The 12,871-nt window shown below is 37.2% G+C and overlaps 1 protein-coding gene across 1 annotated transcript in view; it reads left to right on the top strand.

Moving 5' to 3' along the window:
- The window catches only part of LOC107671325 (rap guanine nucleotide exchange factor 4-like), a 74,548-nt gene that overhangs the window by 39,823 nt on the left and 21,854 nt on the right, over positions 1 to 12,871 (top strand). Inside the window, exons 5-9 of the mRNA XM_016464219.1 lie at positions 6,912 to 6,984; positions 8,304 to 8,368; positions 11,135 to 11,185; positions 11,313 to 11,419; positions 12,397 to 12,518. Coding sequence (XP_016319705.1) covers positions 6,912 to 6,984; positions 8,304 to 8,368; positions 11,135 to 11,185; positions 11,313 to 11,419; positions 12,397 to 12,518 — 418 coding nt within the window. The remainder of the gene's footprint in view (positions 1 to 6,911; positions 6,985 to 8,303; positions 8,369 to 11,134; positions 11,186 to 11,312; positions 11,420 to 12,396; positions 12,519 to 12,871) is intronic.

Here is a 12,871-nt window from a genome sequence, read left to right as displayed (position 1 = left end):
TGAGAGATAGGTGGCGGTAATGCACTTATAAGTCTGCGATTCGCCGCAAAGTAAGAAGAAGGAAGACGCATCACGCGATGGCTGTTAAGAACGCACTCGCTCAGGGCAGTTCGGACATTGCAGTAAATCAGAGGTAAAAAACGATATAAATACTGTTCAGTTTCTTGCACAGACTGATCGTTTCGTGTCTTTACACATCAATGTATCGTCACGAGCCGCAGGGTTTCATTTGGTTTTGTTTGTGTATGTTTTTTTGACTCTCAAAGCCGTGATTCCCATCCACTTACATTATATGACTGACAGACTGCAACGGTTTGAGTTAAAAATCTTTGTTTGTGTTCTACTGAAGAAACAAAGTCACCTACATCTTGGATGCCCTGGGGGTAAGCAGATAAACACCAATTTTTCATTTGATGTTCCACTATCCCTTTAAATGTTTGTGTTTCTTAATTGTGATGTGTAATGCATTAAGCTAAAAATTAGTGAATGGAGTTGAACTTTCATTCTGCACTCATAAATACAATAATCCAATGAAATCTTTATAGTCTACATTATTCTACTATACAGTACGTTCATATACTGTATATTAAAACATCTATAAGGATTTAATGTTCATGTAAAGGTTTGTTCCGCTGTGCAGGAGTGACTAATCAAATTTAGAAAAAAAAATTACATTCTTTATAAGAACTCATCCTTTGAATAGCTTACTTATAGTTGACTCTGCATGACACGACACTCTAATAACCTTTATCACCCGCCTCATACAGAACTTAACACATGTGAAGATACAGACTGCTTCAGAAAGATTCTCTCCAAAAAATCACCATGGAAACTGCTAAAATCATAATAGCGCCCCATGTTCAGCTCATCAGTCCTAAAAGACATTTTAATTACATTTTTGGGCTTTTTCACCTTTGAAGCACAGGACAGTAGCAGAAGAGACAGTTGTACCACACGTTGGAGCGACACCCACTAGTCTATGGCTCTGACCTAAAAGACTGTACTTGCTGAATTGTAACCTCTGACCTTGTGCAGTGTACTTCAGCACACAATCTGTATCTGCAAAAAATACAAAAAAAGACTGTGTTTTACAGTCATTCACAATTCTATACACATCTCTCTCGCCACTTGTGTATTTATAATGCTGAATATTTTGGCTAATTTGATAAGCATACAGTACTCTCAGTTCCATTTAACCAGGTTTAAAGTACAGTATAGAAATTCTTCATATATTCTATAAAATTGGTACAGAAATGTGACATTTTTTTGTGGGCCTGTCAACACTGCTGCTTTCACACAACTATTCAGGAGCCCATTTGACGACCAGTGGAATAATGAGCTTTACATACTGTCAGCTGTCTTTATCATCATTAAATATAATTCTCCTCAGGAGAGCTTTGTGCTGTACGACTGATTACCATACAAAGATAAATCATTACAAATACAATAGAAACATGACAGAGGCAGAGTCATTTCCAATTAGCGCTCTGCACTGAACTGTCAGATGTACTGGAGCTGTATAACGTGAGTGGTTCCTTTCCAGAGATAAAGAAATGCCTGTTAGATGACTGGAAAATACATTTATTTGAACGCTAGAGTCATTTCACCATGTTATCCCTTATGAAAAGTTAAGTGCAAACTGAATGGAATGTTTTCACACACTTAACTGCAATTAAATGAAAATGTATTATTGTTTAAATTATGTTAAATGCACTTATCTGGACCCACTTAAGTATGACTAAAGTACATAATTACTTAATAGTTATTTATTTATATTGTCTTTGAAATATGGTTAAAATACTGCTGAATGTACTGACCAGCATTTATGATAAATGTAAAATGTACTTTAAAGTTTAACTTTTAATTTGACATTATTAGAAAGTGCACTTTTTAAAAGTGTGTTAAAAGAATCAGTCATGAGAGTGTGTTGTTTTTAAGTACACTTTTTAAGTGGCCTTTTATTTAATCCATATTACATTATCGGCAAGTACAGTTTTTGTAAAAATGTAATATTAAGATTAGAAGAACACAACAACAAAATTAAGTGCACTTCGTTTTCACAAGGGATTGCTGATTGTGATTGGGGTTTGACACGTCACATGAGATTGCTAATTGCCATACAGTACATAATATTTCAGAACATGGCCTCAAGAAGCATTTGGACTCTGAAGGCACAATTTGACACGTCTGAATGTTGTTGCATGAAAATCTGTAATCATTTATTCCTCATATCAGTCTGTGAGATATATTCTGAGAAAATGGAGATGGAAATTTCATTTTTGGGTGAACTGTCCCTTTAAGTGTCCATACAGATTTTGGGGCCCATCGTGCACACTCACCCTCTGACTGCTGTGTTCAGTGTTGTGTTATTTATCGATACATAATGACATATAAGGTTCGGTTTGTGTGATTTATGGGATGCATCAGTCAGAGATAATGACTTGTCCTCTCTCAGAGAGATGTCCACTCCCCAGAGAGCCAGACACTCACATCTGTGGCACAGAAAGGCCACATTAACTGTCCCAGGTGTCCTGGTTAATGGCTCAGGCTGCCTCTGTCATTAGTCACTGAGCTTCATTTATTGGCACCTCCCATTACTAAAACTTTCAGCTTTGAGAGTGATAAAATCAGCTTATTCTGTCACGTTTTGTCTATATAATGATATTTATCAACTCAATAGCTACTGTGTTTTATTGCATGTTCTTAATTCTGAATCCTTTATAAAGAGACAGTGATGTATAACATCTTCAGTTCTGTATTAGGTTTGATGGATCAAAACAGATATTAATTAAATGTATTGACATATTGAATAGCGTCTTTGGGGATGTGTGAAACCTCTGCATGTGGTGGGATCTTAAATACATTATGGATGAGCAGGACGAGCTGGACTTTCTGCACTAATTGGGCACTAATCTCTCTTGTGTCTCTATAACTAGCAGATGCTTTTTGTCCAAAGCAGTATAAAGTGTTCTCCTCCAGAGAAATCCAAGGTTAAGTGCCTCGCCCAACGGCCCTATCTGTCCATCTGTCTGTAGAATTTGATGTCAGTTATAGATGTTAATTGAAATGTTGAGGAACCTCGACTGTGTGCTCTCTTATTATCATCCTATTTTCTGCAACATATTTTTTAAAGAAAAAAAATATATATTCAAGAAAGGGAAAAAAAAACAATAAATACAGTAATATTTCTTAATAACTTGCTATTGTAGAACACTGGAAACATGACTAAATTAGATCCTTTCAACCCCAAATTTGGTGAAATGTTTTATCCTTTGTGGAAAAGAAGTGTGCTTAATTGTGTTGAATGTGCTCTTTTAATGAACCTATCATGTTTCAAAAGTACATTAAAAAATACTTGCAAATATAAAATTAATGAAAACATCTTTTTAAGTTCACTATAGTGGCCTTTTATTTCATTAAATACACTATAGGTGCACTTTTTATAGTGCACTTTGTAATAACGTAAAAAACGATTTAAAGTACAATCAATAAATCAATAAAGTACAATACAATTTAAATCATTATGTTTTAATGATCTTGTCACAAATCAAGCCTCTGTGGCTCCCTCCGATCACCACCAGAGGGCTCCGTCACCTGAGTACTGACCATTCTCCGGACTTCAATTCCCACAACGCTGTGCGTGGGACTGATTACCTGCACACCTGCACCTCATTCCCGGCACTATTTAAGCAGCTCTCAATCTCTCACTCATTGTGGAGTCTTGTTTTGCTGTGGCTAACATTTCATTTTACTGCAATCCTTCCGTCTCCCCTTGTCTGAGACGAGCATGCCACCTCCTAATCCTTTACCGACTACTTCCACATCAACCTCCGCCAATGCCAGTCCTCGCCTGGCTTTTCCTGAGAAATCCGATGGCTCTCCTAAGTGCAGAGTCCATTCGTCTATTCCTCGTTCAGTCACCTCAGAACCCCGTGATTCTTGGACTTCCCTGGCTACAAATGCATGATCCACAAATTTCATGGACTGAGAAACAGATAACCCCGTCTGTCCGACAGCTGTCTCCAACAGTGTGTTCAAACTATTCCCCAAAAACTGTGCACGTTGGCGATGTTCTATTGGAACCCTCTTCCATTCCCAGTCTCCCACCAGAATATAACAACCTGGCCGAGGCTTTCAGTAAGAATAAGGCTTCTCAACTTCCACCTCATTGCTCTAGTGACTGTGCCATTGATTTCCTACCCAGCACAACACCTCCTAAGGGCAGAATCTTTCCATTATCACAACTGGAATCAGAGTCCATGAAATCTTACATTGAAGAGGAGCTGGCTAAGGGTTTCATCCGACCTTCTACCTCTCCGGCTTCTTCCGGGTTTTTCTTCATAAGGAAGAAGGATGGGGGACTATGTCCTTGCATCGAGTTCCATTACCTATTTTCTCTGGTTCCAGCAGCCCTTGAGCAGTTCAGCACCGCCAAGTATTTCACCAAGCTCAACCTCCGCAGTGCATACAATCTCATTCGAATCCGTGAGGGTGACAAATGGAAACTGGCATTCTCCACCACATCAAGGCACTATGAATACTTGGTTATGCCGTTCGGGCGGTCAGTAGTCCTTCAGTCTTCCAAGCCTTCATCAACGACGTGTTCCGAGACATGCTAAATCGATGGGTCATAGTTTATATTGCTTTGTATTCCTTTGATGCTCATGTCCAACATGTAAGATCTGTACTGCAACGTCTGATATCACATCAATTGTACGCCAAAGCAAAGTGTGAATTTCATCAGCCTGCTGTCTCCTTCCTCGGCTACATCATCAGCTCAGAGGGAGTCGCTGTGGATTCAGGCAGTACTGAAGTGGCCTCAGCCCTCCTCAATCAAGGAACTACAGGGGTTCGCTAAATTCTACAGATGCTTTATCAAGAATTTCAGCACTATTGCAGCAAGGGGGGGGGCACGCAACACTTATCCTGGTCTCCAGCAGCCTTAAAGGCCTTTCAACATCTGAAGGAACGATTCATTCATTCAACGGGTCATTCAATGGGTCCACTCTTCCCCCAGCTCCGGCCATCCCGGTATCGCCAACACCATCCAATTTCTTTCCAGTCGCTTCTGGTGGCCCACTTTACAGTCAGATACTATCACCTTCATTCATGACTGCCCTACCTGTAATATCCCTAAATCTTCCCGACAACTAACTGCTGGACTGCTACAACCATTACCGGTCCCACAAAGCCCTTGGTCACACATTGCCATAGATTTCGTCACTGACCTTCCTAATTCCATGGGTCACATTACCATTACCATTTCACGGGTGATTGAACTCTACCTATTAGTTTTTGAGTACTTATTAATAAAGCTGCACAGGGATCCCAACTCTGACTCATTGTTAATTATCTGTTGTCATGCTTTAAAGAAGTGCACATTTTAAACTGTTGAGTAATATACTAAAGCACATGTAAAAGACTTTATTAGAATTATAGTGTTATTCAATATTACATTTATAGTTTATATTTATATTAAATGTAGTAAAATGCATCTTTATTTGAAATGTGTAATTACAAATATACTTAAATGCATGACATACAATTTTCAATAGAAATGACATAAAAGTAGATTTGAATTTACTATAAATGCTCGTCTGTATTCAGTTCTACACTCATTACACTTAGTATCCATATTTCAAAGACAATAGAATTAAATATCAAATTACATATAAAATGTACTTAAGTCCTACTCAAGTGGGTCAAAAATGTACAGTATTTAATAAACGTTTAAACAATAATAAAATTTCATTTAAATTGAATTAACAGGTAATTAAGGGTCCAAAAATGTTACATTCAGTTCACACTTCAGTATATTCTTTTAAATGGTTATTTCTGTAATAAGCACTCTTTTTAAAGTCTTTTTAAGTCTATTATCTTTAACATTGCGAAGTTAGCGTTTTTATATTAATTAAGACATGTATGGTGAAGGTATAAAAATGCATTGCATATAGTATGAAAGACTACCGGTGAACTGTATACTATAAGAGGTGGTACCTGTGATAGTATTTGAAATGTTTTAAGTGTGTGTATATCATAAGCTCTGTGTGACCTGTGTGTGCCGTCTGATCTTTGATTCAGAAATATTGATTTAATCCAGCGTAATCCTTTCTGATCTGCAGTCAGAGCTGATTAAAGAGATTACAGACGGCACTCCAAACTCTTCCTCTGGAACTGCTTTTCTTATTTGTGCTCAGATGAGTCCATCGTTCTGGGCTGCAACTCTAAAGCTAAACTAGATTTTAGGTGGCTATGGCAAGAAATTTCATTGGATGTTTAGGCACTAAAGAAAAAAACCTTGAGAGGAAGCAGACTCAGCTGGGGGACGAGGTTTATGGTGTTTTTCATGTGTGTATAATGTGTACCGTTACTCAAAGCTCATGTTAGTGATGTCTCTTATAGCTTTTACATCACTGAGTAAATGTGTGTGTGTGTGTTCGTGTGTGTCTGCATATATTATTCATATATGACCAACTCTTTTACCCATAAGAAATGTTTTTCACAATCCATTTACCTCCACGTTCTGAAATGAAATGGGATATCCAACCAAAAAATAGGACAGGACTTGATTTTATCCATTAGGAGTTGATTGGATCATAAGAAATGTTTCTGTATAGCAAGTGATTAGCAGAGAAGGGCTGAAAAAGTAACATTTGTGAAGCAAGAAAAAAAGGAAAGTTTTGCTGAAAGGCTGAGAAGACAAATTTTTTTTTTTAAATAACTGATTTGGAATTACTGATGAAGCTTGCACGAAAAGACCAGGAGTAACGTACCTAGTAATTGGGGTCAAATTTAGTTTCATGTTAACATTATTTTATTTATGTATTTTAAGTAATTTATTAATTTCTTGGTTTCTTTTCAGTGTCTCTGTGCCACGTCTTGTATGTGACTGGAGTGTTTGTATCTTTCAGAATTATCGTCAGTGTATGGCTGGTCTGCTGGTCCCTCCCTATGGTGTTATGGAGAGCGGCCCAAATGCTGACAGTAAGTACAAACACTTGGCTTTGTTCACCCAACAATGATAATTCTGCTGTATTTTTTTGTTCCACACATGTGCGACTTTCATTCTTCTGTGGAGCACAGAAGATAAGTTTTGCCGCATTTCTGAACTCTTTTTTTTTCCCCATAAAACTAAAGCATATTGTGATGAAGGTCTGTAAAAATTCAAGCAAAAATCTGATTGAAAGTATCATATACAGTAACGTATGTGCTTGTTAAATGTCCTCTGAAGTCATACAGTAGCTTTTTGTGAGAACAATACCAAAACATACACCAAAAGTTTGGTGTCGGTAAGATTTTCTCATGTTTTCATGTCTCTTATTCTCACCAAAGCTGCATTTATTTATTATCAAAAAATACAGAAAAAAACAGTAATATTGTGAAATGTTATTCCAATTTAAATAACTGTTTTGTATTTGAATATATCTTAAAATGTAATTTATTCCTGTGTTCAAAGCTGCATTATCAGCATCATTACTCCAGTCTTCAGACTCACACAATCCTTCAGAATTATAATAATATGCTGATTTGTTGCTCAAGAAACATTTCTGATCACTATCAATGTTGAAAACAGTTGTGCTGCTTAAGATTTTTTTCAGGATTCTTTGATGAATGGACAGTTCAAAAGAACAGCATTTATTTGAAATAGAAATATTTTGCAACATTATATGTGTCTTTACAGTCACATTAATCAATTTAATGCATGTTTTGCTTAATAAAACTCAATTTATTAAAAATAAAAACTTACTGACCCTGAAGTTTTGACCAGTAGTGTACTGTATGTCTTTCATTCCCTTCTGCTGGAACTCTTATTCTTCGTTTGTGCTTCTGCATAATCAAGCTTGGCACATTGCGATCCGCTCTTGATAAGAAGAGGCTTTTATTTTTATTTTTTACTGATAAGGTGCTGTATAAAATCATTTTAAGTGAACTAGCATGTTTTAAACTTTTAAAATTGTTCTTTTTGTCTGAGATTTCTATGCTGATGTGTGTAGTTCAGTAAGTGTCGGATGTTCTCAATGTATATAAATAGTGATGTGCTGGAGTTATTGTTCCTGAAGGAGAAAGCTTTTGTAGTGTGTGCAATGCTCCCCGCAGCCCCTCAGGATCCATCACTGAAGATTACACACATCCTGCAGCCCCATGAAGACTTTACACACTATATTTAATCTTCTTACTTAACTATCACTTCTGTTGAATCTGTATCTTCGATACATTTTACTCTTGCCTTGACTAAATGATGCTGCTCAATATTTATCTTTTGTATTTATCACAAATTTGATTGTTTTGTATTTGTTCACAAGGAATGCCTGACAAAGACAATCCGAACAACAGTTCTCCCGGATCATCATCCAAACACTTAAATAAGGTTTGTTTTAATCTTATGTCTCTTTCATCTCTTCAGTCAGGCCACATGTTCACTCTTCTGTCCAAAATCGTGACCATCTGAGGTCAGTATCTGTCATGAAAAGTCTGTCATCCTCATTTACTCACCCTCATGTCTTGAGTGCTGTTGAGCTCCAGAAAGCACAATAACAGGACAATAAAACATCTTAAAAATATGGGAAACACTTAAGAGTAGGGAACACTTTTCACTCTTAACTAGTTACTTATTAGCATGCAAGACACTGTGCATCTATCCCTCACAGCCTTGTTTTCATTCTTGTCAAAAATTAAATATGGTGCTACACTGACCAAGGTATATATTACATTATCGCTGTGTAGGACTGTGCATGCTCAATTTTATCTGCATAAAACCTCTTTTTGACAACATAAGATGTCCTGTTTGCCCTTATTTTGAAGTGGTTTGAGAATAATCTAGTACTATAATAAAGGTTCTTTTTTGGCATCTACCTTTAACATCCATAGAACCTTTCCATTCCACAAACGCTTCTTTATAGTCGAAAGTTCTGTAGTTCTTCACACTAAGATATAATGGTTCTTTTTAAGAATTAAAAAATTATTCCACACCTTTGGAACCTTTGATTTTATGAACGTACTGTTAAATCTGATACAAACTGTCTTCATGCCTGACACCAGGAGATAAAACTAATAATGAAACAACTTCAGCTTCTCTTTTGTAAATAAACAATGTCCAAAAATGTGCACAGGAAATGAATTTCTCCTAGTCTGTTCATGAGAAGTTCCTTGAGGTCCATCTTAGACGGTGCTTGACTCACCTAATGAGCAGAGAGAGTTTGATTCTTGTTATTTCTCCTGTTTGCGTCAGTTCTGATATAACTACATCCTTCCTTCCCACCATCTCCTCGACAGAACAAGAATACATTTGTTTGAAATGTAAAACCAACTGGGCAGCTCTGGCATCCTCTCTTTCTCATTTCTGTGTTTGTGTTCCTGTTCCTCTGACCTCTCGGGTCATTTCCCGTCCACTGCTCAGACAGCTAGCGTGTCTGTCATTTTTACTGCTACAAGTTCTTCCGTTTTCTTTTTTTTATTCTCTATAGATGCATCCAAATAGGCAGGCGATCAATATTGGCCACAGCAGAGTCTCTGCGAGTTGCATAATGGTGTCGTTTTTATTCACTTAAGTGTGTTTGTGGCTTTGGTTAACAGAAGGCAGAATCCGTCTCAGGATGTACAGAATCGTTATGTAATGAAGGAAGTGTGCAAATCATGCTGTAAGATGCTGAAGAGCTCAGCTGACACGCGTAAATTGATTCGAGCTTGGATGAGTTCACTGTTAACACTGCTCACAGTCTGTTCTGCGTGAGTTAAGCTCTGCATTAGAGAAGCTTGGCTGGACTGCCGACAGAATGTGTTTGTTTGGAATTTAAATGATTTTGAGATATTTTTACTTCTTCGTTTCAGTTAATGGTCTTTTTGAACTGGGAAGAAGTTCTGAGTTCTGGAAGCGTGTTTTCATTATATATATATATATATAAGATCAAACAAAAAACAGGAAAAACGAACAAAAACAGTACAAACACTGGAGAGCCAAGCACTGAGGCGGCCGTGTGTGGCGCCATTCTTACTATTTGCTCACACTATAGTGTGATATTTTTGCTGGCAAAACTGCACCTAAGACTCATACATCACAGAAACACATTGACAGATTGATAGAAGCAGTGTGAAGTGTGTCTAGTAATAATCACTGTGGAGTTTGATTGTGGGTCGTGTGTTGCTGTAGATGTACAGTCTGGTTGAGGATGGTCATGAATAATGTAAACGGTTTGGTTAAAAATGCAGCACACTGGCCCTGGACCAGCGGCAGGAGGGAAAGCAGAGCCCCAGACGTGCCTGCTGCCCGAAGCACTGAGAAACACTGCAGTATGACACGATCACATGCATTATTATGTAATATGAGAAGAGAGTAGCTGGACATCAGCAGAATTCTACACAAGCTGCTCGTGATGACATTTGTTCTGATATTAATGATAGTGGGTTTGTTATGACAAATTTTCACTTTCAAAGGAGTAATCAAAGCAGGTTTGCAACCAATATTTACTTGCCAAAATTTTGTGGCACGTGAAAGAAACAGTAATTAAATGAATATATTAATGAAATCATAAAGGTATAAAGGTTCAAGTAAATGAATGAATGGATGAATGAATGATCAAACAAACGAATGAATAATCAAACGAATGAATGAATGATTGATTGATTGATTGAATGAATGAATAGGTAACATGATTGTGTGAAAATAGAAATTAAGGGTAAACATGGAGTTTATTTATTTGTCTTTTCCCCATGCTGTAGAAAATGTGCAAATGTTGCTTTCCAAGTATCACAATTTTATGTCATGTTTAATTTTTTTAAATAGAGGGTGACATTTAATTATTGAATCTCCTGCACTAAACTATCATTCAAAGCTAGTGGAGTCCTGATATTGTAAATTTTTTATAGAAAGGTCATGCCTCAGCAAATGAGATGTTATGATATTGCTCACTATGCATTTTACCTTATATATGGAGTCAGTCTGGCTGAATATTTCACAGAAAGCAGTCATTTATTATTGAAGAGTTTTACAGTTTACTCTGTCACCCAGCAGCAATATACAGTAAAACTGTCTGCCAATATTTCACTGTGTTGTATAAAGGTTAACAAAAGACTAAAGAATAAACCTAAAGGTCCCGCATCCACCTCATCCCCATCCTTTTTCATGAATGTTTTCCAGAAATCATTCATTCAGAGTCCCAGCAAACTTCACCCTGAATCCATTACTCAGGTATTACAGCCATCCTGTTATCAGTCTGACAGCTGTCAGTCACAGTGTTGAGTTGTGTGACATTATACATTATGTGTTATGTATAGAGTGGTTTATGCCCGTCTCTTTCTCTCTGTTTGTCTCTCAGGTGCCGTCAGAAAAGATCCTGCGGGCCGGTAAAGTGTTACGAAACACCATCCTGTCCAGAGCACCTCACATGATCAGAGACAGGAAGTACCACCTTAAAACATACAGGTAAGTGTAGTAAGTGTATAGTAAGACATAATAATAATAATAATAATAATAATAATTGTAAATGCCATTATTATTATTATTGGATTAATTATGATGTGCTGTTAGTGCTGGGTGGTATGACCAAAAATTTATATCACGGTATTTTTCAAAATTATACCGGTTTCACGGTACATGACGGTATTTTTATTTTCATGCATGACCGGGTGTTAACCATATTTTCTACTGATTGAGAGAGGAAATACTGCAGTATATTGACTTAGAATGCCCTATTTTACTGTCATGATGAGTGAATATTGTGGCTATGCAGTTGTTTTGGCTATATTACTTTTTTGTCTCATGCAGCGCACTGCCTGCGTCTGAGTAACAAACTAAAAAAAAACAACAAACAAAAAAGTGCATTTGATATTAACAGACGAACTACGCTCATATTTATAATTCCAAACAATCAGTGAGCGACAGGTGCTAGGAAACGCTGTTTTGTACTCATTTATTGACGAATCGGCTGCGGTACGGCTGAATGCACTGCTTCTCTGCCGCTCACTGCACAGAACAGACGCCAAGAGAGACACCTCTCTGGGAAAGTCAGACCTCGCGTTCACGGGACAGCACTGGCGAAATCTTCCAACTATTAGTTCTACAGCTTCAGTTTCTGAACTTTCACGCTTAGTAACACATACAGCTGTGCCCTCACCACAGTGACACGTTCCGAACGTAGTTTAAGCGACATACACCGGTATTGCGGTATTTTAAAAGTTCATATCATAACAAAAATAAACACCGGTATTCGGTATGAACCGGTATACCGCCCAGCACTATGTGCTGTATTCATTATTATATCATTTTCTTATAAATTATTTATACAATTTATTATATTCTTATCTTTTATAGTTAATAATTTTATTTTAAGTCATTAAAGACTGATCCCTGTGTTGAGTGGTTCAATGGATTACCTGTATTCTGTGTGTGTGTGTGTGTAGGCAGTGCTGTATGGGCATGGAGCTCGTTGATTGGCTGATGCAGCACACTTCCTGTGTTCACTCTCGTGTTCAGGCTGTAGGGATGTGGCAGGTGCTGCTGGAGGAGGGAGTCCTAAACCACGGTGAGTGTGCCATACTCATACACTAACAGTCAAAGGTGGGTTTTTTATATACTTTTATTGAGCAAGGACACATTAAGCTAATAAGGCTAATCAAAAGTTACAGATAAGACACTGATAATGTTACGAAAAAAATCTATTTCAATGTTGTTCTTTTGAATTTTCTTTTTTCAAAGAATCAGGGTTTCCACAAAAAAAAAATAAAAATGATGCAGCACAACTGTTTTCAACATTGACAATAATCAGAAATGTTTTTTGAGCAGCAAATCAGCATATTAGAATGATTTCTAAAGGATCACGTGACACTGAAGACTGGAGTAATGATTCTGAAAATTCAGCTTTGATCATGGGAATAA

Source organism: Sinocyclocheilus anshuiensis, unplaced genomic scaffold (assembly GCF_001515605.1).
Source record: "Sinocyclocheilus anshuiensis isolate Anshui unplaced genomic scaffold, SAMN03320099.WGS_v1.1 scaffold284, whole genome shotgun sequence".
NCBI lineage: Eukaryota > Metazoa > Chordata > Actinopteri > Cypriniformes > Cyprinidae > Sinocyclocheilus > Sinocyclocheilus anshuiensis.
The sequence above is the reverse complement of the archived record's forward strand: the minus strand, read 5'-3'. Positions and strand labels throughout refer to the sequence as shown.